At 38.4% G+C, this 24,996-nt stretch overlaps 1 protein-coding gene across 6 annotated transcripts in view; it reads right to left on the bottom strand.

Annotated features, from left to right (window-relative positions):
- RBKS (ribokinase) overlaps positions 1-24,996 on the bottom strand; it is a 67,098-nt gene that overhangs the window by 14,658 nt on the left and 27,444 nt on the right. For all 6 annotated transcript variants that reach the window (XM_034427995.3, XM_060692453.2, XM_034427997.3 and 3 more), the window contains exons 3-7: positions 21,671-21,734; positions 19,255-19,317; positions 13,339-13,503; positions 10,210-10,301; positions 1,327-1,515 (exon numbers count right to left, since the gene is read on the bottom strand). In XM_034427995.3, coding sequence (XP_034283886.1) covers positions 1,327-1,515; positions 10,210-10,301; positions 13,339-13,503; positions 19,255-19,317; positions 21,671-21,734 — 573 coding nt within the window. The remainder of the gene's footprint in view (positions 1-1,326; positions 1,516-10,209; positions 10,302-13,338; positions 13,504-19,254; positions 19,318-21,670; positions 21,735-24,996) is intronic.

Below are 24,996 nucleotides of genomic sequence, written 5' to 3' on the forward strand. Positions count from 1 at the left end.
CGTCATTTCAGACTCTGAACAGAAAATACTGGCCAGTCTCTTTGTATTTTACCTACTTGTCCACAAACTGATGTACAATTAAACAATATCAACACAGATTTGTTTACTTCTGATCAAATCTCCTTTCCTGTGAATTAAACCAGTTTCTTGTTTAGGTACAGCACTGTGCTTAGCCTCTAACAAAAAGTTACAACTTCTGGAGAAAAACACAAGCTACAATTCATGACATCAGGCACCTAAAATGTATAGCTGGTACATGGAGTGCTCTCAGCAACATCACCAGAAATGTTCTGCATTTATATCAGGGGGGGGAAAAAACAGTACAAGATGTCCCAGCATAGTAAATGTGAGTGAGATAAACCTGCTATCAGGAACATAACTACTGTCCTTCTTTAGGGTTGTTACTAATAATTATAACATTCCACTCTTCAGTCAGAACTTGATTATAAACAGGAAAAGCAATGGGAGGACAGAGAACCCCAAGTTCTCCAGTTTAAGACTGCTCAAGTTAATGGCCGTATAAATCACAAGAAAATTAATTTGGCATGGCACACTGCTTCTGACTTTTAACTATGCCCTGTGGAAGTTGAGTACCAGATTCTTCTTAAGCTCTATAAAGTCTTAGGTTCTGCCAGCACATACACCTCAGGCATGTGAGGACACAACCAGTTATTCAATTTGGGGGAGTCAGAAAACTACTGGGCGTCTCCCTTCTTTTTCCAGACAGGAGAGTAGGTGGCTGAAGTGAAGGTGCTGAGGGATTATGTCGCCATCTTGCATAAGTAATAAGAACATTGCTGTTGCAATACAGAAGAGACAGAAAGATGAAGGAAGCCTAAAATAACATCATCGGTACATGCTGCTCTCTGACCTATTGAAAGAACACCAGCCTAAAATCCTTGGGCGAACTCACATTCATTGTATAATAGGCTGGATGGCAACAGTTTGATATTATTTATTTATTTTTTTAAAAAAGATTTGTAAGGTCACCGATTTAAAACACAACTCAGAACAATAAAACTCAGAACAATAAAAACCATAAATCCAAATCCCAGCACCTCAAACATTCCTCCACAATACCTTCCCCCTCAACAAACTCCAGATGTACTCATTCTACCCCAGAACCTGGGTAAAAAGCCAGGTCCTGATGGCCTTACAAAAGATGGTGTAGATGGTGGGGGCTTTGTGGATCACCAGGGGGAAGGGTCTTAGCTGGAGAAAGCCACAGAAAAGCAGCCATGTGATATCACCCGAAGATTTCATTTATTGAGGATTTTTAGTGCTCAAGTGAATAGTCAAAAATGAGACTTAAAATATAATACATACCGTGGTATCTACAGCAGAGATCTTCCTGACAGGAATATGATTTGGGGTTGGTTCCTCTTTGGAGACTACCACACAACCTTCTGGTCCCAAAGTTATGATGACAGTCCTACAGCCTCTCTCTAACAATTTAAATCCAACTTGTCCAGCATCTCCAGCATTACCAACTGCAATTCCTGTTAGAATTTCTGCCTTGAAGGGAACATTAAAGCCAAATATTTAAGCAAGCAAGCAAAATGTAGCTCAATAGCAACAGCATCTACAAAAACCATATTAAAATGATAAAGCTGTTCAACGATCAATTCTACCAAGTAAATATATAAATATTTTTTAGTATCAAATAGTTAGAGAGAGAGCAGGCATGCCTAATTGCAATTGAAAAATAAAAGTTTCAGAATTTTGTTTCCTCTGGATTAAGGACTACTGGACTTGCTAACCAATGTATTTAGAAATGGGCATGGATTGGTGGATTTCCCAATTGGTTCCATAGGGCAAATTCCCAAGTAATTCCTTGGGCCCTCCTTGGCGTACTGATGAATAAGTCATTATTACTTTCATGACACTGACCAACTCAGGTTCATGGTAAGAATCAATTTAGGTAAGTTTCATAATGTTAATATGAACATGTACATTTGGCAAAGTTTTGACAAAGTGAAGCTTTCCATTTAGTGAATGAAAGCACATTTGTGATATGATAACAGGCTATATTTTTAGATGTAGATAATACAATGGCATTATTATGAAGCTGTTAAACTTCTATAATTGGGATTCTCAAAGAATTCTATTACAAGGCTCTCAATCAAGAGAGGTAAGAGTTTTAACCCTGCTTTGCCTAATGGGCTGCTTTGAACAGCAGCTTCTGGGAAAACCATCCTTGGGGGTTTTTCTTTATCTCATGTGTCACAAGTGGAGGTAATTTTTTCCCCACCCTTCCTGCCAATTTTCTTGGAGGCAGTTGTACAAAGCTGTACTCTAAAAAATCATGGAAAACAGTATGTTGCTTCTGACTTAAAGGGTGAGTCTTGGGAATGGTTCACAAATACAAATTAGTTAATAATATAAATTAAGTGTGCTATTATTCCAATTCCAGGGGAAAGTATATATGGGAATAGCATGACTTATTACCCATTTGAGTCTATACAGAGAGTCCTCACTTAATGATTATTCATTCAGTTCAAAATTACAGTGGTGCTAAAAAAAGGAGACTTGCAACTGGTCCTCGAAATTCCATTCATTATAACACCGTTGCACTCATGCGAACATTGGAAGCTGGCTCACATGATAGTTGAAGCATCCCATAGTCATGTGATCACCATCTGGAAGCTTACTTTCCGGCTTACCTTCAGTAAAATCGATTGGGAACCCATCAGAGAATGTTGCAAGCTGTTTTAGTAAATTGCTTGCACTCTGGCCCTGCCATGCTCACACAGGCTGTTTGTGCACCTTCATTTGCCTGGCAGTTACAACTCCCAGTCCCGCCATATTCCATGGTTTATCTGTCTACCAGGCTGCTTTACAAAGGCTTCTGGGACTTGATTAATGACCCAGAACCTTTGCTTAAAGAAGACAATGGGAAGTGTTGAGATTTCCATCACTAAGCAATGCAGTTAAGTGATATTGTATTTTATGACTACATTGGCTTAACAATGGAAATTCTGGTCCCAATTACCATTGGACTACCTGTATCTGGGGATGGGTGAGAATGTATGTTTAAAAGGGAAGTTTTGAGTGTGTAGAGGTAGCAAGAAACTTTTCTGTACTGAATTATCTGACCAAAAGGGTGTTGTTTTGAAGGGGTCTAAACAATTCTTTGGGAATTTGATCTGTTGAGACATTTGTGCTTTCAATGTCTGCTTTTAAATACAATGCAAGTCTAGTACAGGTAATCCTTGACTCATAATAGTTTATTTAGTGACCAAAGTTAGAAAGGCATGGAAAAAGTGACCTATGACTGTTTTGCACACTTATGACCATTGCAGCATCCCCATGATCATGTGATCAAAATTAGGATGCTTGGCAATTGACTCATATTTAGAATGGTTGCAGTATCCTGGGGTCAGGATGTGACTTTCTGACAAGCAAAATCAATGGGGAAACCAGATTCACTTACTAACCATGCTACTAACTTAACACCTGTGGCAAGAAAGGCTGTAAAATGGGATAAAACTCACTTAACAACTGTTTCAGTTAGGAAGATAAATGTTGGGCTCAATTGTGGTTTTAGGTAGAGGATTATCTGTATTCTAAAAAAATTACCTCATCTAAAAAAAAAATAAAATTCTGTAGCACTGATCCTGAAAATTCTCAAAATTAAAAAAAAAAAAAACCCAAGCAGAACACATATAATTAATATCACAATGAACACAAAGAAGAAAGTAAGATACATAGCAGATACCAAAGCTATGCATGCTTTAAAAATGATAAGGAATAAATGCCTCAGAACTCCTCTCTTCCACTAGTTTAAAGTAAGCTAAATTAAACTAATTCTGCAGGATCCTGAAAAGACTGACTAGTGAATCAATTAATTAAAGCAGCTGGGTCTATTTTTTTTTTCCTGTCTGCTGTAGAAACCTGAAAAAAAATTTGGCTGCTTTAACAAGTAAGTCACAGAACTTGTATTGCACAAAGTTCTGAACCATATTCTAAAGCATCCGTAAAATATGCAATGCCCTATGTTGATGTTTCTTTAAGCACAGAGAGTACCCAAAGTTCTTGATCAATGTTTGTTTGTCTCTCCTTACATGTTGTCACATACATCTGTGGTTGTGGAGTTATCAAAATATCACTGTTTTAGGAATTTTTGCTGTATCTGCATTCTGCAGAGAAATGCCTCCAGCTACATGCAGCAACTGAAAGAACGGGGGTAAATCAGGACATCATGGAACAATTTGAGAGACACTTTCCTGCAAGGGTAGCAGATACCAGACAGTTGATGCATGCCAAAAGTTAAAATGTATGACTAGGTCTCAATTGTGAAACTCAATATAAAACTTCTGGTTGTGTTGGAAAGTTCCTCCCTTTAATTTTTAATTAACAAAAATGTACAATTGAAGGAAACAACTAACGGCTGCTTTTAAAAAAGGCAAATAAAACACAATAGCAGGAGGCCTAGCAGAATTTTTTAAAAATAGTTTAACTCCCCATAAAACATTTAAAGGGAAATGAACAAATGTTTAAAGAAATAAGCTAATCTATGTAAGATTCCAAATAACATTTCTGGCAATGCAATGCTATCACTGCAAACCAACCACTTAAACTGAAAATGCAGACATTGGCTTAAACCTGGAACGAGCTACACTGAAATTAATTCTTTGTTTACCCATACTGCCATGTAAATATTTGATTGCTAAATCTTCAAAATAATAATTAATAATAATTAAGTCCTCTTCTTTAAAGAGGACATTGCCGTTATAAGTAAGGATTAGGCAAAACCTGGCGCAAAAACAGTAATGGTGAGAGGGACCTTGGAGTACCAGTGAATGATCACTCAAACATGAGCCAGCAGTGTGCAGCCGGCGCCAAAAAAGCTAATAGAATCCTCGGTTGTATAAACATAGAATCATAATCAGGTGAAGTATTAGTACTGCTTTATAAAGTCTTAATAAGGCTACACCAGTTTTGGTCACCATATTACAAAAAAAGATGCCAAGACTATGGAAAAAGTGCAAAGAATTCCAGTATTTGAGAGGCTGCCACAAAGAGGAGGGAGTGTTCCTGGGGGCTAGGGAGGGCAAAAATATGACGCGTTGGGCGTTTGGGAGGCCAAAAACGGGCCCGTTTTTCATAAAAACAGGGCCTGCAGAGGGTTTGGAAGGCCTGCAGAGTGCTCCTGTGGGCTGGGGAGGACAAAAATGCAACGTGTGGGGGGTTTAAGAGGCCAAAAATGGGCCCGTTTTTGCAAAAAATGGGCCCATTTTTGGCCTCCCGAATCCCCCAGGTGTTGCGTTTATGCTCTCCCCAGCCCACAGGAGCACTCTGCAGGCCACCCAAACCCTCTGCAGGCCCCGTTTTTGCAAAAAATGGGCCTGTTTTTCGCAAAAACGGGACTCACAGGGCAGGGTTTCAGGAGGTCAAGAATGGCTGTATTTGGTGTATAAGACGCACCAACATTTCCACGAGTGAAATCTAAAATTTTTCCCTATTGGTTCTGTGGGCATGGCTTGGTGGAGGGGTGTCCTGTGAGTGGGCATGGCCAACTCGATGTCACTCACAGCCATGCCCACTCAGTCACAAGACCCCACCACCAAGCCACGCCCACAGAACCCAGTAGGAAAACTTTAAATTTCTATTCTGCCACACACTCGTCACCCGCTCTCTCTTTGCTTTGGGTCGGGGGCCAGGGATGCTCCATTCCTTGGGGCCCTGGAGCCGCCGCCTGGTCGCCGCCTGCCTCAACCAGGTCAGGGAATGCACCATTCCCTGATACCAGCCTTACCCCAGAGCTGCTGCCCCCTCTCTCATCGCCAAGTGTCCTTACCTTTCTCCCGTGGCTGGCTGTCAGGAAAGGCAAGCGCCGGAAAATTACCGGAGTTGCTCACTCTCTTTCTTGAATGAGCCACCACCATCGCTGCCCTGGTCGCTGGCTGCGCAAGAACACACCCAACCTGTCGCTGATGAGTGAATTAAATAAGCAGTGTGTGCTTGCACAGCCGGCGCATGGACCAGAGCGGTGATGGTGGTGGCTCATTCAAGGAGAGCGACTCCGGTAACTTTCAAGCACTTGCCTTCCCTGACAGCCAGCCACGGGAGAAAGGTGAGCAGTAGAATACACCGCGTGGCGAAGGGCGAGCAGGCAGCGGCTCCGCAGCAAGACCGGAGTCGGGGAATGGTGCATTCCCCGACTCTACGGAATAGGGCGGGTGGGCAAAGCCTCCAGCTGCTATTGCTACCGGTTCTCCCAACTACCAGCCATCCTCGCTACCGGATCGGCTGATCCGGTCTGATCCGGTAGCATTTCACCCCTGATTTCCACCCTCTTTTAGGGAGGGGAAAGGGTGTCTCATAGTCCGAAAAGTATGGTGTACATTAAATTATTCTTTACATCTGAACCAAATATGTATGGTTTATTCAGTATTTAGAAGCTGTGTTGTATATTCTGGATCATGAGCCATGATTAAATAGTTTCATACTTCTGGTTTAACAGAATGCCCAAAATTGTTTTATGTAATATTTCAATTTCTTCAAGCAGCTCAACTTGATGACTTTGAATCAGTCACTCTCAATCTAGTCTAGCCAACCTCACAGGATTGTGGCTGTAGGAAAAAAAGGAAGGAGAGCAATGAATGCTATCCTGAGCTCCTGAATGAAAGGCAAGGTATAAATCTAACAAATATTTGTTCTCTCGCATTTCTGCATTTGTGTGCACATCCTCCTTTCAAAACTTCCTCACAAAAATACTTATTCAAGCATATTTTATGGACTTCTAATTTTGCAACAGTTTTCTCCTAACATAGGCCTTTTGCCAATTGTTTTCCTAATGTATGTATTTCTGGAGGCAGTTTTGTCTAATATATGGCTTTTGCACATTCTGGATAAGTGTGACATGACATTTGGAAGAGTGCATGTCCTCAAGAATAACCAAGTTTTGTAAATATTAAAATATGAATCAAATGAATTCGCCTCTCTTTAAGTAGTATTTACATTCACATTTTATATGAATAAGAGAAATGTGTTTTATTGTCTGTTAAACCCAGACATGTATCCATCCACCCTCCATGTTGCTTTTTAATTATGAGATTGAATACCTTTAGAGTACACAAACTTATATTTTCCCTCACACTGTACTACAGATAGTCCTCGACTTATGACCACAACTGAGCCCAGAATTTATGTTACTAATTGAGAAATTTGTTAAGTGAGTTTTGCCCAATTTTACGACTTTTCTTGCCACAGTTGTTAAGCGAATCACTGCAATTATTAAATTAGTAACACAGTTGTTAAGTGAATCTAGCTTCCCCATTGACTTTGTCAGAAGTTCACAAAAGATGATCACATGATCCTGGGACACTGCAACCGTCATAAATACGAACCAGTTGCCACGGAGATGCTGCAATGGTAGTAAGTGTGAAAAACAGTCATAAGTCACTTTTTTTCAATGCTGTTGTAACTTCGAATGGTCATTAAATGAACTGTTGTAAGTCAAGAACTAACTGTACTGTGAAAAGGAAAAAAAAATGATGATGTAACAATTTTCCTTGCAGTTTAAAATTATTTAGGAACGCATAGCCTGAAGTTTGGCTTTCACACAGGCCCTAAATTTGATTTACTTATTTTACATTTCTTTCATTAAAAGTATTAAGGAGAAAGAGAACCAGCACATTCCTGGGCAAACCTCAGGGATTAAGTTGTGCTACATCTGGTGCACAGTGAATTAACAAGCTAGTTTCAACAGGCTTGATCATTTCTGGGAAAAAGGAGAAAAAAAAAAACAAACCCCAAACAAATGACAAGCTAAGCAAAAAAAGTCAGGACCTGATAAACATGCAATATACATTTGCATGAACTGTGTATGGAGAATTAAAACCGCAAAAATAAAGGTTATTGTTAAAGCAATAAATTAAACATATCTAAAAGGCAGAGCATGTGAAATATCCCTTGTGGGTAGATAGGCCATTGATATCCAACCTCTAGCGTTCCTTCATCCTAGCACAAAAATGTGTAAAGAACAAAATGTGTTAGAATACAGAGTATCTGTGGTTGTCAAAGCACTGACAATACTCAGCAGACCAACACTATGAAGCATGTATTTTATCTAATATTGATGTGATATTCCTCCCATGAAAGTATTTTCAAGAGTTGATGCTTTCAAGGATTCAGAATGTCACAAACTGATTATACGGGGCTGGTGTGGATAAAATAAATAATACTCATGTCATTAGATGGGGAGTTCTCTTATCAGCCAATCAAAAATGGACATTTTCTTTTATATTGCACTAATTTAGTAGAACACCTGTCAGAAACGTTACACTTTGCACTGATAATGGGGCACACATTTCTATTTCTTTTCAACTAGAAAACTAGTTTTGACACACTCTGAATGATATTTTTACAAATATTTGAAAAGGATGAGTGGCAAGGCAGTTCTTTTCCCCACCCTACCCCTATTTTATATGAATAAAATACATTTATTTCAATATAAATACATTTTGCCTTCAGAACATTTTAGATACGTGAGGCCTGGCTGTGCGGCAAACTATTCCTCTTTCAACAGAAACAGCAATATATGGAAGACCCTTATGGTAAATGCCTAGTTCTGCTTGAAATTACCATTGAATCTGTTTGAACAACAAAGCTGTGTAAATAAAAGTTTTAAAAAGTTCAAAAGCTTTCCAATTGGGTTTGTGTGAAGACTAGACATAAACACTAGGAAAGTTCGGCTTCTTTTCATTTAAAAATGTAATTTGTTGTTTGTATCATCAACAGAGCATACCCAAAGCACTTCTCCATTCACAGAAGCTATAGGAGCTAGAATTGGATATGAATTTCTTGTCTGGACTTGAGAAAACAGTATGGAGGCAAGACATAGATTTCTAACACACAGCAGCTCACTACAAATACCCTTTGCTTAACAACCATTCATTCAGCAACTGTTTAAGTTATGATGGCACTAAATGAAAGTACTTACAAACACATGAACAAAATTCAGGCCTGCCCACATTTAAACTACCCTCCCTGCAGGGGTGAAATGCTCCCAGTTCGGACTGGATCCCCTGATCCGGTAGCGATGATGAGGGGTAGTTCGGAGAACTGGTAGCAAAAATCCCTGCCCACCCCCCATGCCCAGCTGAGCCGTGCGATCAGAGGCTTTTTTTTTTTGTTTTTTACTTTTAAAAGCATTTTTTCTTCGGCTGAAAAAATGCTTTTAAAAGTAAAAAAAAAAAGCCTCTGATGATCACGCAGCTCAGCTGGGATCGACAGAGCCTTTTAAAAGCATTTTTTTACAACCTCTTTGGCCGAAAATGTTGTAAAAAAAAGTTTTTAAAAGTTGAAAAAAAAAAGTTGGTCACGGCCATCCAATCACATTACCCCCCCCAAGCCACGCCCACAGAACCAGTAGTAACAAATTTTACATTTCACCACTCCTCCCTGCCACCATTCCTCTCCACCTCATCTGACCTGTTGTCTTCACTTGCCTTCCCTCCACTGGGCTCATTATCCTGGCCATTTATGGGGGAAGCATTGTGGATATTTCTGCAGGCGGACAGGTGATGAATGCCTCGCCAAGCATCCCTATTGGCTGAGTCCTTCTTTTGCGTGCCAGACAGGGTCTCCTTTCAGAAAAGAAGGACCTGTCCAGTGCACGAAAGTTCCCAGCAGTCCCGACTACAAAAGAAAGATCCAGCTAGTTAAGAAAAAGAGGTCCTGGTCAGTGCCCAAAAGAAGGACCAAGCTGGCATGTGAAAGAAGGTTGGTGCAAAGGGAGACCCACCCTGGCTGCACAGGTGCAAAAGAAGTGGTATGAAGTAGTCCTCATATAAGGAATGTATGAGATTTGTTCAATGACAATAACTGGCATTGCCAGAACTGCTGTTGCTAAGCACAGTGGTCAGGTGATGTTTCGTTTAACAGCTGCACTGCTCAGTGACAGAATAGCTGGTCCCGTTTAGGGTGGTTAAGTGAGGACTACTTGTATAAACGTTGCTTTCAATGAAATAGCTTACAAAATGTACAGGAGGTTTAGAGTGACAGCACAAAATTAATTTGTTCCTGCTCTGAAAAGGCACTCTGGGCAATATGCAGTTGACAGAGATCTTTCAGGAATGTCTCTGTTTTGGGTCTAGCCATGCAATGAAAATTAAAATCAAAATGTTCACAGTCTGAATTCATTACTTGTACTATAATACTTTCAATGTTTTATTTCTTCAGAGTTGCGCTAATGATATTTACCTCGCTTTCATTGCAGCAGATGATGTCAGAATAAGTGTAAAACTGTGAGTCTAGGTCAGCAATTGCTGGAGCAGGATTAAATAAAGTCTTCACTGCAAGAGAATGGAAAATTCTGTAAAAGTCGTATCACATAATGCTGAAATATAAATGCCTACAGTTCAACAAACACTATTTGTTATAATGCCTACGGCATTTTCAGCTCTACATTTTCCCTAGATACACAAATTACTTGCTGACATAAACAATCTAAGCAAAATACCCTGTTTTCTGCTGTTATAAAGCACTGTTAGTGCAATGATATTGAATTAGTTAAGGATTTCATGAGAATAGGTTAAGTATTATAATCATGCTTCTGCCATGAAAGAAAAAGAAAAGAAAAGAAAAGAAAACACTCAAATTCTAATGCAACCCTTTTTAACATAAAGTGTTGGAATGACACAGAAAGACGGAGAATATGATGTCTGAGGATATGCATGCTATTCAATTCTGCAGCGATTTGGATTTTGCATTTTGGTTTTGCCTACCATACTTGTAAGCTCCCATTGACTTATTCCCTGGGTCAGTAGTCCATTATTGGAAAAGAGGTTTCCTCCCCTTTTACAGCTTTGCAGATTCCTGGAACTTAAAGGTGAGGTAACTGGAATAAAAATTATCCTCTGGGTTTTTCTAATCTAGGAATGTCTATTTGTCTGTGGTTCATATTGTTTTCCCTCCAATCTGAGGCCTTCTAACTATGATGTTAGAAGGCCTCTGGAACTATAAAGTTCCAGAATTCTCAGCAGAAAAATGCAAAACACAGTCCTAATACATCTGGGAATAATTTTGTGTTTTGTTCTTTGTTGAAATTCAGTTAACCTTGTATATGCATATCTGAATTTAAATCGACAGCAAGAATCTACCTTATGATTCTGAGAAATACAGTCTTCAAGAAATGCTAATAAGTAGTATTTTGTATTTGTTTCAAATTCAGCCAAGCCTTAGGGGAAAAGCCTTTCCCCTTGTTTAAAATTAAAATAATACCACCAGGTACTGAAATGCTTCCCTTTCCTTCCAACAAATGGACCTAGTATTCTCATGATTGAAAGAAATATTAAACTTGGGAAGCTTTGAAACCAAACAGAGCCTAAGCAGTTATTCAAACACAGTCTACAATTATTGACCTCCAATGTGCTTTGTAATTAGTTTGGTTCTACCTCCATTGGTGCTGGAGCAATGTGTTTCTTTAGAATCTGTTAAGAAGCCCAGATCTATCATGGTGCCGCTTTAACTCATTTTGGTAACTGCACTATTGTTACGGTTCACTTTAACTTAGTAAATGTAAAAAAAAAAAAAAAGTGACCCACAGAATGGTGCTCTTATCAATATACTACAATGAGATTGATATATCAAGAGTTAATACAATGTTTTGGCATCAGGACAATCAAAACAAAAGCAAGAAGCAACAGAAAAGCTGCTACAGACATCTTTAATGACTGCTAGTGGGAAAATGATACAGGTAGTCCTCGACTTACGACCACAATTGAGCCCAAAATTTCCATTGCTAAGTGAGACATTTGTTAAGTGAGTTCTGTAGGCCTTAAGTTAGTAAGGTGGTTGTTAAGTGAACCTGGCTTCCCCATTGATTTTGCTTGTAAGAAGGTTACAAAGAGGTGATCACGTGACCCTGGGAACACTGCAACCATCATAAATATGAATCACTTGCTAAGCATCTAAATTTTGATTATGTGACCATGTGCATGCTACAATAGTCATGTGAAAAAACGGTCATAAGTCACTTTTTTCAGTGGCGTTGTAACTTCAAAATGGTCACTAAATAAACTGTTGCATGTCGAGGACTATCTGTACTTCAGCAAGCATAAGACTATTAATCTGTAGTTTTAAAAAAACAACCCAAGTGTATGGGAACAAGAAGGCTTATAGCCACAAGCTTCTGTTTCCCCACTTCCCTTCTTCTTCTGAGCCTTGCATCTGGGTGCGCATCTGTTAAACACACATAGTCTAGTGTGCTTCCGAACATAAACTATTGCATTAAACATAAGAATCAGCAGACTAAAAGAAAGGAAGTGCCAGTAACACTCTCCAGCTGTGAGGATTTTAAAGATTGTTTCTGTATTAGCAAAGGGTTTACAGTGATTTCATAATACAAGGCCATTCAACATGTTTCACAGAGATGGACAGGTTTCCAGGTATATGGGACAGGCTTCTATATATGGCTTCTATTGAAGAGGTAATCTCCTGCATTAATTGAAAATATATTTTATGTTCATGCAATGGAATTTGGAGTTGTTGTCACTTACACATATCCCTGAAAAATGAGAGAATTAAGTGTCTTTTCTTCTATCAGTCAATCACCCAGAACAAAGAATTTTCTAGCATTTTACAGATTAACATTCAGATTTATGGTGATCATTTTTAATGAAATGAGCCACTTTGTGCATACCCAAGTGCTAGGTATACTTGTTTGATGTTCTGCACCACTGAAATAAATGAGCCAGTGAAATAAATGTTCTAGAGATTATGCTTATCAAAAAAAATAAAAAAAAAATCACTCAATTTCTGTCTCAAAGAATTTAGATTTATAAATTGGGATGATTACCTCAGAATATGGTAATAGAAGAAATAAAGTTTATTTCTGTCTAACTGAATTTTTGAAAAATTTCCTTTTAAATTCAGAAATGTTTTCCTTTCAGATAAAATGGAGCTTTGTATCAACTGACAGCAGGTAAAGTAGAAGAGGTGTGCCCAAGGCATCTTGCATTACCACAGATACAGAAAGAGGGTTTATAAACCAGGATCCATTTCACTGAATGATCTTAAGTCATCTTCTGCTGCTAAGGAAGTTATTTGCTACTCTGGCTTGACCAGAAACTGTACTCAATAGGTTAAAAAAAAAAGAAACAAGAGCAAGGTTCAAACATGGTACCAGGTTCATGCCAATTCAATTGAAATTTCAACTGTTCTTCACAGGCCCAATTGTTTTATTAAATTATATCGCTAGTGCTTGGATTTAGGTCACTCATCTTAGCATCACCATGTTTAAAATGACTTTGAAACAAAGCTACATTAAAAGAATATTACTGAAACCATTCATGGAATGAAGCAAACAATTAATCTGTATTATTAGATTACCTCCATTGGTATGAGCCATTTTTAATGCTTCTAAAGAAATTGCTGGGGTTATTTCGAGTTGGCAGACCATCACTTTGGCTTCAGCGATGACATGAGCAGCCCTTTTTAAATCACTGGAATTCAGAAGTAAATTCGCTCCCGCAACAATTACAATAAAGTTTTCTCCTAAAAACAAATGTGAAATTTTAGAATGATTAAAGCTGAATATAAAATGTATTTTCTTGACACCATGACATATATGATTCTTAATAGGCTGTTTCAGTACCATAAAGTTAATAGCATGTAGGTTTTCAAGGGCTGTCTATGTTTGAAATCTTAGCTTAAACAGACAAATGGTGAGAAGTTCAAGATAAAACTAAGGTTTCATTGCACTTGTGGCATCTCAAAATCAAGGTGAGTTTAGATTTGTATACAAAAAATACCATGTTTGCTGACAATTAGACTGATTGATGCAATAAGGAATGTAAATCTGAAAACCAGTATCAAAGAACAAGGCAGGGAGCTCAACCAATCTCACTGTACATGCCGTATTTTTCAGAGTATAAGACGCACTGGACTATAAGACACACCTACCTTTTTGGGTGAGGAAAAGAAGAAAAAGAAATCTGCCTCTGCCTCTGAGCAATTTTGCATCTTTACAGCAAACAGCCTGCTTTACTTTCATTTTCATTTTCATCATAGCTTGATTAGCACAAGGGGAAAAAATCTGCTTCAGCAATTTACCTCTTTGCAGCAAGCAGCAGAGCCCTGCGCAAAACAGCTGAGAGCAAATCAGCTGAGAGTCGGGAAGCCGATCCAATCAACTTGTGCTAATTAGGTTGTGCTGAAGCTGAAAGGAGCTGTTTTTTCTTGCTGTTTGCTACAAGGAGGTAACTGCTGGGAGGCAGAGGCCAAAGGGTGGGGGCCAGTGAGTGGGCGCGGCTACATTTGGTGTATAAGATACACCTAAATTTTCACCCCTTTTAGGGGGGGAAAAGGTGCGTCTTATACTCCGAAAAATACGGTATGTTGTGCACTGACAATAAAGATTTGAAATATATGTGGTAAAGAAAATACTGAATGTTTGCAAGTTATCCTTTTAAAAAAAGATGGTATACCTTAAGTTCCACCACTACCATAAATTTGGATTTTTATTTTTTTATGAAACCATATAAGATTTGTGTCATGTTGGACATAAAGTACAGGTAGTCTTTGGCTGTGGACCACAACTGAGCTTGAAATATCCATTGCTAAGCAAAGCTTTGGTTAAGTGAGTTTTGTCCCATTTTATGATTGTGAGATGCACACAGTATTGTTAAATTATAGCAGGAAATGGGAAAGAGCTTCAGAAAAGGCTGTGATTTTGGGAAAACATCACATATGGTATAGGTTGTTCTAGGCCTTTTGCAATTGTACAGTGACTCCAGGCTAACTCCTCCCAACAACTCCAACTTCTCTATAGCAGTAATATTCCAAATTGCAGTATTAAGGTAGATAAAACCATCTGATAGTAATTGTATGGTTATAATCTCCATAACACCAGGAAAGAGGGTTTCAGTGCCGTATCAGCCAACCGCTCTGCTTTTCAGTATCAGCCCACTTATCACTGTCTCTGGGAAATACCACTATGGCCTTAATTGTACTAAAATTGGACTTTAAAGTACAGGTAATACTCAGTTTACATCCATTTGTTCAGTGACTATTCAAAATTATATGGTGCTAAAGAAAAAGTGGATATATTACACAGTCCTCAATATTCCAACCATTGCAGTACCCTCCCAGTCATGTGATTCAGGCACTTATGTGCCTAGCTCAAAATTATGACATTGGAGGGACCTGCAGTCACATGACGGCCATTTGCAATCTTTCCTGCTGGTTTCCCATAAGCAACTCAATGGGGAAGCTGGCAGAGAAGATCAGAAGTTACTCTGGTAAGTTGCTTTAACTTTTTCTCCCATCTGCAGCACATCTGCCCATGTGCAGTCCGCACCAGTACTCTTCCCAGGTTCTCACCACTCATGTGGTGCCTGCACTGGCCTCCCCATCCCTCAACTTGGCACATCTGTACTCTTTACCTGAGATTCTGCCTCTTCCTGCCTAATGAGAGGTACGTTTTGGGGTTACAATGGGAACTGGACTGCCTCAGAGTGCTGTCACTAAGTGATATGGTCACATGACATCATGTTTTATGACCATATTGTTTACCAATGGCAATCCCAATCTCAATTGCAGCTATAATCCAAGAACTACCTGTATTAGAATATAATTTGCACAAGATGATTCATTTGTTCTCCTCCAAGGACTCGTTGAGATTAAAGCTTTTAAGGCAGTTGCTGAAGTAATTATGATGGCAATGTCTTCCTAAGCTTTGGCATCTGAACCATGTATACCCCAAGGGAATCTTCTAGCAACAAGAAATAAAACCCCAGTATATTGGCATTTGTGGAGTTATATCTCTTCTAGAATGAATTTGCTTATTCTTACTCGTGCAGATTGTGCAGCAGATGCATTTGCCAACAGTGTAGTTCTTGACAATATTCATGAGTAAACTGCTCAACATTCAAAGTTATTTTTCATCTACTTGCTGCTGTCAAATTCTTAAGCAGGCCTTTCAAATCATAAGTAGCTATGTGATTATAGATTGTAAAGCTCTACTTTGCAAACATTCCTTTGGAATTAAACTTCAGAGTGTCTTAGGTTCAAAATGTGCCACCCCCAAATACAACGATGGGAATAATGGTGTAATGATCATTCTCACAGAGGAATTTAATTTTCCAAACAATGTTGGCTAAAGCCCACATTTTTCTCCTCCCAGATACATTCAGTGAAAGATTGCTCAACATAAAAATGCCAACCTAAAGTCTCAGGATGGTCAGCATACTTTCTGAAATCTTCTACAGTTATATTTAGTAGTATTTTGAAAGACTGCTATTAATGGTGCATTATCAAAGGGATAGTACAAGAGATAAAGTAGATGGAATTGGTCACCTTAAGGCCATAGAATTTCTTTTTGAAGTTCTAAATGTCATCATGAATGGGGAAATGATATAACATGGAACAGATATGTGGTTTATGTGTACATTATTGAAATTTTTCATTCCCCTCCTAATTTTCTGAGGTAATGTTTTATAGGTTTCATTGTTTTTTATGTTGTTTGTGGTCAGCAATAATGATAAGGGTGCATGCAATTTTTTTGCCATTGTTTATAATGTTTTTTAAAATATTTTTATTTAATAGTTATCATCCAGATATCACATGAAGGTAACTAACCCCCAATGTTTATGCCAAAGGTCTTTCAGTTGGAGGCATATTCTTTCATCCACTAGACTTCATTTTTTAGTTATTATGGTCATTGATAAACTTGTCATTTGTTTATACAGAGTTTTCATGAAGCTTCAGAACTAGCGGCTATCAACAATCTTTCATGACAGAACGTTGGATGATCTACTTGCATAAAATATTTTCTTTTGGTCAGCTTGGAACTCTCATCAGTTTCTCACCCTATTCATTACTGTCAGATTATTCACAGTTCTATAGATGTGAAATTTATTTTTATTTGACATCTTTGTCAAAATGGGTTTTTCTTTACTTATTCTTTCAGATACATAGGAGAACTGAAACAATATAGGTATGCATAAATAATTGTTGAGATACCCAGGATTCTAGAAATTAAGCCTGAATCTAGAGCACTGATCTTTAATTAGTGGGTTATAATCTCCTAATTTAAGCTAGAGGGCTACTTCTATAATCTTCTCTCTTATTTTTAAAGATAAGGATAGACAGGCTAGTGTAAAATATGAAAAAAAAAATCATAGGAAAGAGAACTAGAAAAAAACAACCCAAATGAAATACTTGTCCCCACATTACTATTCCATACTGGCTGGAGGAATCTTGGAACTGAATTCAAAACACTTCTAGGGAGCATCAGACTGGAAAAAGCTCAAAGACAATTATTTACAATTGTCACACTACGAAGTACTTTCCAAACCATTTTTCCCTGTGGCAAAAAATAAGCAAATTAACCTACAGCAGTTCAACACCCAAAGCTGAGTTCTGGAAATAGCTGTGTGTGAAAACTCTTCTGTGTTTACCAGATGCCAAGATGGAAAAAGCCAGCTTCTAGTCTGCAATTTGTATCAGCCACCAAGTTCGTTAAGCTAGTATTACATCCAGCGAACTTTCTTCACTTTCATTCTTTAATCTCACTTGTCACTCTTTTACAGCCACTGCAACTCCCAGTTTGCACTTAAGACTTTTGCACACAAGCTTCTTTGTGTATGGAAAAAATAAGACTGACTTCTTTGAACTGCAATTAGTAATTAATAGCAAAAGACACAGCTAAGCTGAAACAAGCTTGCCCTGATTTCCAAGTTGAAGGGGCTCTCAACATATAGAAAAGTGTCAGGAAGTTAAATGATGGTATTCTATGAGCAATAAGCTGGTGCTTCAGTGCCCTGTGATGTCCAAGAACCATGCTATGAAATTGTTTTAACAAACTGATATGAGAAGTTCTAAAACTCAGCCACTGAAGACATTGTCTCTCCGCTGTAGTATTGTAATGTAATACTATGTTATATAGTATTATAATGTAAATTACATTATAAATGTAAATTACATTCAATTACATTATAATGCTATTCTCATTTAGACTGGATCTTTCTTTTGTTTCTGTGGCCATGTTTGTCCAATAATCTAGAGCAGGGGTCACCAACCTTTTGGACCTCAAGGATCACTAAATTCATAATTTTAAATCCCGCGGACCATTAATATGATCTGCCTAATGACCGGCTGGGTGGCCGTGGCTAGGTGGTTATGTGACTGGGTGGGCATGGCCAACTCAATGTCACTCACGTTGAGGGGGGCCTCGAAACCCTTTATTCGCCCCTCCCCTCCCAGCCACTCCTCGCTTCCCCACCTTAGGGGAAGGCTCCTTAGGGCCCCAACAGGAAACAGTTGTTGGAGTTAAGCAGCCACGACGAGAAAGAGTTGGCAAAAAAGCTCAATTCAAATTGGATCTGAGGGAAGACCTGTGGAAGTGCAAGGCCAGGTATAGGTGCCTGGAGGCTCAGCGGGCTGAGATGGTCAGCCAGTTTCAGGCCATGATGCAGTCTCACTGGAACAAGGTCCTTCGGCTCTTCGCCACCAGCAGCACTTCCCTCCAGTCTTTGCCCAAAGCCCCATACCAGGAAGCCAAAGTAGACCCCAAGTCGGAATTTCTGCCCCCCTCTGACCCACACAAAAAGACCCAGAAGGAGAAGACTCTCTGCAGCAACACAAATGTTCATTGCATGTATCTGTTCCAGGGGCTGTAGTTTGAGGGCCCCTGATTTAGTGCAATACAAAAAATGCAATTAATTTTTCTGCGGACCACCAAAATTTTCTCACGGACCACCAGTGGTCCACAGATCCCCAGTTGGTGACCACTGTTCTAGAGGGGTTTCCAGGCATAATTGTTCATCATTCCTGATCAAAATTCACAACACACAATAACCAGGTGTAATCATTTTCAGCAAAATGAAAACAGTGCTACTGAATTTGATCATGGGGTATATGAGGAGAAGACTGTCACTAATCCTTCTTTAGTTAAGAGATGAATGGGTTTGCAGGATTTTGTAAAAGCTTAATCTATAGTTTACACTGCTTCCTTTGAGTCATTCTATATAAAGCATATGAAATATTTGAGACAGAGAAAAAACAACAAGTTATCAGCTGTGTCCTGTAATCCTGTTGCCAGGCCTGTTCAACCCCCAACACATGCCATCCAAAGTCTAATGATATAGGCTTATGTGTATTTGCTTCTGGGCTCAATGGTATAGATATGCAACATGTGGGGAAACTCCCTTAGTTATATCTTTAAAAAATGAAACTTGACAAAATTAATGTCTCATCATACATAATTAAAATCTAAGAAAATTCAGCTTATTCCTTGATATGTACCTTCATTATTGACCATGATTGAAGCAGCTCCTGTTGCAGCATCTTCTGTCTGATTTACAAATTCTAAGGCAAGAAAGAAAAAAGTTGTATAGATCTTTCAGCAAATATACAAATTAGTGAGTTACATCAGCAAACATTACAGCTGAACAGCTGGCTTTTAAAATGTTAATAATGAATACCAATGCCAGAAGCAGGGAAACATAAATGCTAAATTACACCCACATGACAGCAAACACAAGCTCAAGTTTAATTAATTGTGGCTAATTCTGTATTTCAGGAAAAAAAACTGATCTAAATTTAGTACAAATATTACTGGCAGCTGTAGTACATTTGTTATTCACATAGACATGCAAGTCAAAGTCATGGTTAAAACAGTGTGAATTTGCTCTGCTTATTAGGAAAAACATCACCCGTAAAGTGACTCCTTTAGCTCAGGAAACAGAGTAACTCTTGTAAAACCTTGGCTGCATTAGAGTAAAATAGTACATTCCTATCCATGTTTATCTGGAAGTACGTTTACTCTGCACAAATGTGTTGAAAATAGTTTAAAATTGGATTTTGACCTAAATTTAACAATGTCTAGCCAAATCCTTCCTGGAAACTACATGTTAGTGGCTATAGCCTGTTCAAATTTTCACCTTTCTATAAATTACATTCTGAGGAATATTCCATCTATAAGACAGATTCCATTTATATACTTTTGTAATAGCTACAGACCATAGATGGGGAAGCTATGCCTTCAATAGCTTGCCATTTCCCATTAACATTCCTCAATGTACCTGGTAAACAAGAAAAAGGAGAACTGCCCTCTATCAATAAATAGTGGGATATAGATTCTCTCTGTTTTGTGTAGAGAAAAATATACTTCATGAATTTGTAAAATTTCTTCTAAAACCACCTAACCAATGGCTGTCATGTTCCTCCAACCAGAATTTGGCAATAAATCACACATTTCATTACTTAGCTTGATTCCTTGGCTAGACTTGGCAGAAGATTCACAGTTCAGTTAGATCAGGGGTGTCAAACTCACATTATCACAGTTGTGTCACATGATGTATGGGGGCTTTCCCCCCCTTTGCTAAACCGGGTGTGGGTGTGGCCAGTGCGTGATGCACCCGGCCCATGGGCCAGGAGTTTGACAGTCCTGAGCTAGATGAAGCCTTAAACTCAACAGTTGATTGCTGGTAACAAGTGAGAACATATCAATTACTAGTATTACAGTCTTGATGTTTAAATTTAAGGTATGATGGAATGCCTAACAGAATCTAGGAAGGCTGAGGAGGAAACAGAACTAATATATTCCCTCCCCCCCCCAAAAAAACCCGAGGGTGGAAACATGAGAAAGACACAGAGCAACTTGAATTGAATGGGAAAATTGCTTTGATAAGCTTTCAACATTGTTACATTACCCAACTAGCTACAAAGGTCTATATGGTTATTATTTCCAGAGATTACTATCCTTAGAGGGCTTGACACATGACTTTTTAAATCATCACTAGCATTGATGATATTACCTAGTTTGGATAATGAAATGTCTGCAAGAAAACAACCAAGCTCAAAGAGCATCAAGGACCCCTCACAAGGCTTTCCTGTTTTTTGTTTTTTTTTAATTAACAGATACTTTATGTGACACATAGTGGCCCTGAAGCTGAATGGCTGTTCTACATAACAACCATCTTTGCCGTGGGAATTGCTGATTTCCATCACAGCCCTCATACAGGGGTAATTTATATGCTATGCCACAATACAGGTGTTAAATCCATTTACTTCATAAGCTGTGAGGTAACCAAGTGGTTGAATCAAGTCTAAACGTTATGTAGGAAGAAGTATTTTTTCATCTGTGTTATGTTGGTGATTACTTTAACTGAATTCTAGTCATTATGAAGGAGTCAGGAACTGGGAGACTGTGAGGTCTAGTCCTTCCTTGGGTACAAAGCCAGCTTAGATGATCTTGACCCAGTTATTTTCTCAGGAAAGAGAAAGAGGCAAAGGCAAACTACTTCAAACATGGAAAAAAAATCAAATATGAAAGCTGACTAGATGACTTTGGTCCAGCCAGCCTTTCTCAAGTCAACTCGCTTTGCAGGATTGTTGGTGTTGGAGAAAATAGGAGGAAGACGGAATATTAGGTATATTTGCTACCTTGAGTTATTTACAAAAATAATAATGGCAGCATAAAAAAAATCTTAAAAGAAAAAGAAACTTCTGAAAAACCTTGCCAAGAAAACTGCAGGGACTTGTCCAAACCGTCTTTGAGAATTGCACACGATACAACAGAAAAAAAAAATATTATGAAGAATGGTAGATGTTTGTTTACTACTCTATTCATTTTTTCGTTGAGGAGAACTTTGCAAATCATAGATTCAGAATATAGTGATTCATATAATTTGGTTCTGAATTAAAATAAGGAAGATACCTGTTGGAATCCCATTTTTTTTAAAGTTTTCAATGTAGTCATTACCAAAAGAATCCTTCCCAACCTACAGAGCAAAAATAAACAACATTACATATTTCAGATTACCCAGATCATCTTGGACAACATTTTCAAGGAGGGACAAGATGTGAATTTCCATGTTGTTGAGCTTCCATTAGCCCCGGAGATGACCCCTGAAATGTCTGCTTTGCAGTGATTAAAAATATTTCAAAATGCAAATATTCTGAATATGCAAGAATAAAAATGTAGTGGTTGTTTTTAAAACCAATACAATTTTATTCTACATTTCTCCACCGTCTTATTTTGGAAACAGGATCTTTATATTCCTCAATGTTGCTACACCTCATTCATAAGTCATATCACTGACTTTATAACATGATTAAACCCCCTTTTTAACATCTTCCTCAAAAGCAAGAAGTACTGAATCCAGTAGGGAGTCCTCCCCTCTATATGAATATAGCACTGAAGACTGGGAGAATAACACAATTTTTCCCTGGAACGAATGCATTTAAAAGTATATTGAAGTTGGACAGTCAGGTAATTTAAATAAAAATAATTTTTAATCAATAAAATGTTACAGAATATTTAAAAATATGTAATGAGAAGTTTAGATTTTCCAACTCTGCATTTAGTATCTTTGATGATGAAATCACAAAATTTAAGATTTATTGAAAATACAGTTAGTTATAGAACCAAAGAAAACTAACAACATAATATGCTCTATGACCTGTGAAATGATAGACATGGAAAATATTTCTTAAAAAATGAACCCATGGAAGAATCCTATCTATGCACAGATTAGTAATGGCAGAGGATGCACAGCAGTCACCAAATGCTGAATGTCAGAGAAAAAACAAAACAAAACAAAACAAAACAAAACAAAACAAAACAAAACAAAACACTGTAAAATGAGTAACAAGGATATGAAATGGAAGCCCTGAAGTTCTGGGCAGTGTATCTCACATGGCAACATTTTATTAAGGATTCCATTGAATAAATCCTTCAGTTGAAATTGTTATAAATGATTGTTATAACATGATACATTATGAGAAACTGGTGGGCAAAACTGAAATAGCTTTCGGTTACTTACAAATAAAATTCCTTTACATCTACTTCTGAAAAAGCCCAGACTTACTTCTCTACATTTTATATCAACAACTGTTCTGTGTGTCTTTGGATATCTGTGAAAATTAAAAAAAAAAACAAAAAACTCTGGGAATTAGACTGCAATGCCTATCCCTTAAGAGAGTGGTCCCCAACCTTTCTGGCTCTGCGGACAGGCAGCAACGGTGGCAGGGGAGGTTGTGCATGTATGTCTGCTTCTTGCGCAAATGAAGCTTTGCACGCTCGTCTGCTGCTTGCGCGGCTTGGTTCCCAACTGGCCAGAGACTGGTACAATCCATGAACTGGGGAGTGGGGACCCTTGCCTTAAGAGACGACCATGAATTCAGTTTTGATACTGAAAAATGTTCTAAGTCTTCTCCATGTGCTCAATTATTAACTGGATTGATACACTGCATTAAGCTATGGTTTGCTTAATAAACCACAACAATTTGAGATCAGGCATCATGCTAAGCCATAAATCAGGGTTACAAATCAAAATGGGTGGATTTAATATATCCACTACAATGAAACAAACAAAGTACTTTATGACAATCTCATACATGAATTTATACTATTTTTCAAGTATTATCTATCCTGATTCATTGCTTTGCACATAGTTCCAGTTGGTGGACCTTTAGGTTCTAGTACAGGGGTGTCAAACTCAATTTCATTGAGGACTGCATCAGGGTTGTGTTTGACCTCAGGGAGCCAGGGTGGGTGTGGCCAGCTCAACGTCAATCCTCTTGGGGGCGCCTGTGATGGCCCGAGCACACTGCCAGTGAAAATGGGCTCCTAAGCTCCGTTTTTGGCTGTGATTCCTCCTGCAACCCTCTGCCAGCAAAAACAGAGCTCAGGAGGGCCACCTGCGGCCCTCACCTGCTCTGTTTTTGGCTGTGATAGCGTCCTGCAACACTGGCAGTGAAAACGGAGCTTGGGAGGGCCGTGTGTGACTCTCCTGATCTCCGTTTCCCTGGCAGAGGCACTGTGGGTTGGTCCTTTGCTATTTCCAGGGCAGCTTTGCAGGTCAAATCTAAGCACCCTGCGAACCAGATCCACCCCCCAGGCCTTGAGTTTGACACCCCTGTTCTAGTAGAAAAGAGAAAGCAGAAAAAGGAGTGGCTAGACACTAGAATAAAATGACTTTGTTCCTATGGGGAAAATATTTGCAAACATTTCAAGTTCTCTATACTATTTATGTTGTCTTGTATTTTCTATTATGGATTGCACCAGTAGAGGCTAAACCAATTTTATTGTATACATGATGTACAATGACAATAAAGGCTATTATTATTATCATCATCATCATCTTTATTCATTAAATATGAAACTCAGTCAACTGAACAATAAAAAATGCATCACAAATACCATTGACTGGTGCTAATGGTTGATACGGGTTGCTGCCAGCGTCCTAGGTATCAACCAAGTATCTTTTCTTAAGATGTATGATGTTCCAAGTAGCACAGTTTTTTGCAGTTTTGCTGGTGTTATTGCAGGAAGCTGCAATTTGCTGATGTATGTTATAAAATTCTTGGACATGTGCCCCGATGACAATGGGTATCACTGTTACATGTTTCATCCATAGCCTTGTAGTTTTGATGGCCAGGTCACGATATTTCATGATTTTCTTCAGTTTATTTTCTTCGACTCTGGCATCTCCTAGTACCGTGATGTCAATAAATTGTATGTTTCGATTTTTGACAACTGATATCTGGCATGTTGTGTTCCAAGTGACGATCTGTCTTTATTCGAAAGTCTCACAAGATCTTCACCTTCTCATTTTCTATAACTTTTTCCACTTTATGTTCCTATGACTTTTTGGATACAGGAAAGTCGTATTTTTTACATAATGACTAGTGGACTAATTTAGCAACTCGGTCGTGTCTAGCTTTGTAATCAGTTTGTGCGATTTTGCTGCATTCACATATTAAGTGTGAAACAGTTTTTGGGATTATTGTCTCTTTGCTTTCATGGCATTAGTTTGTAGTGCTTGTTCTTGAGCAGCGAGTATTAAACCTTCTGTTTCTTTCTTGATGGTTCCCATCTTAAGCCATGCCCATGTAAAGTTGTCATCACATTTTCCTTCAATGTTTTTCAAGTGCTGTTCATGCAAAGCTTTGGTTTTCCATCTATTTAATTTGTCATCCAGCTGTTTTTCCTTATATTCTGTTTTTGTTTCTGTTGTTTTTATAATGTTCTCCGTTTTC

The sequence above is a fragment of the Pantherophis guttatus genome, chromosome 1 (assembly GCF_059756535.1).
Source record: "Pantherophis guttatus breed Tessera chromosome 1, ASM5975653v1, whole genome shotgun sequence".
In the NCBI taxonomy this organism is placed as follows: domain Eukaryota; kingdom Metazoa; phylum Chordata; class Lepidosauria; order Squamata; family Colubridae; genus Pantherophis; species Pantherophis guttatus.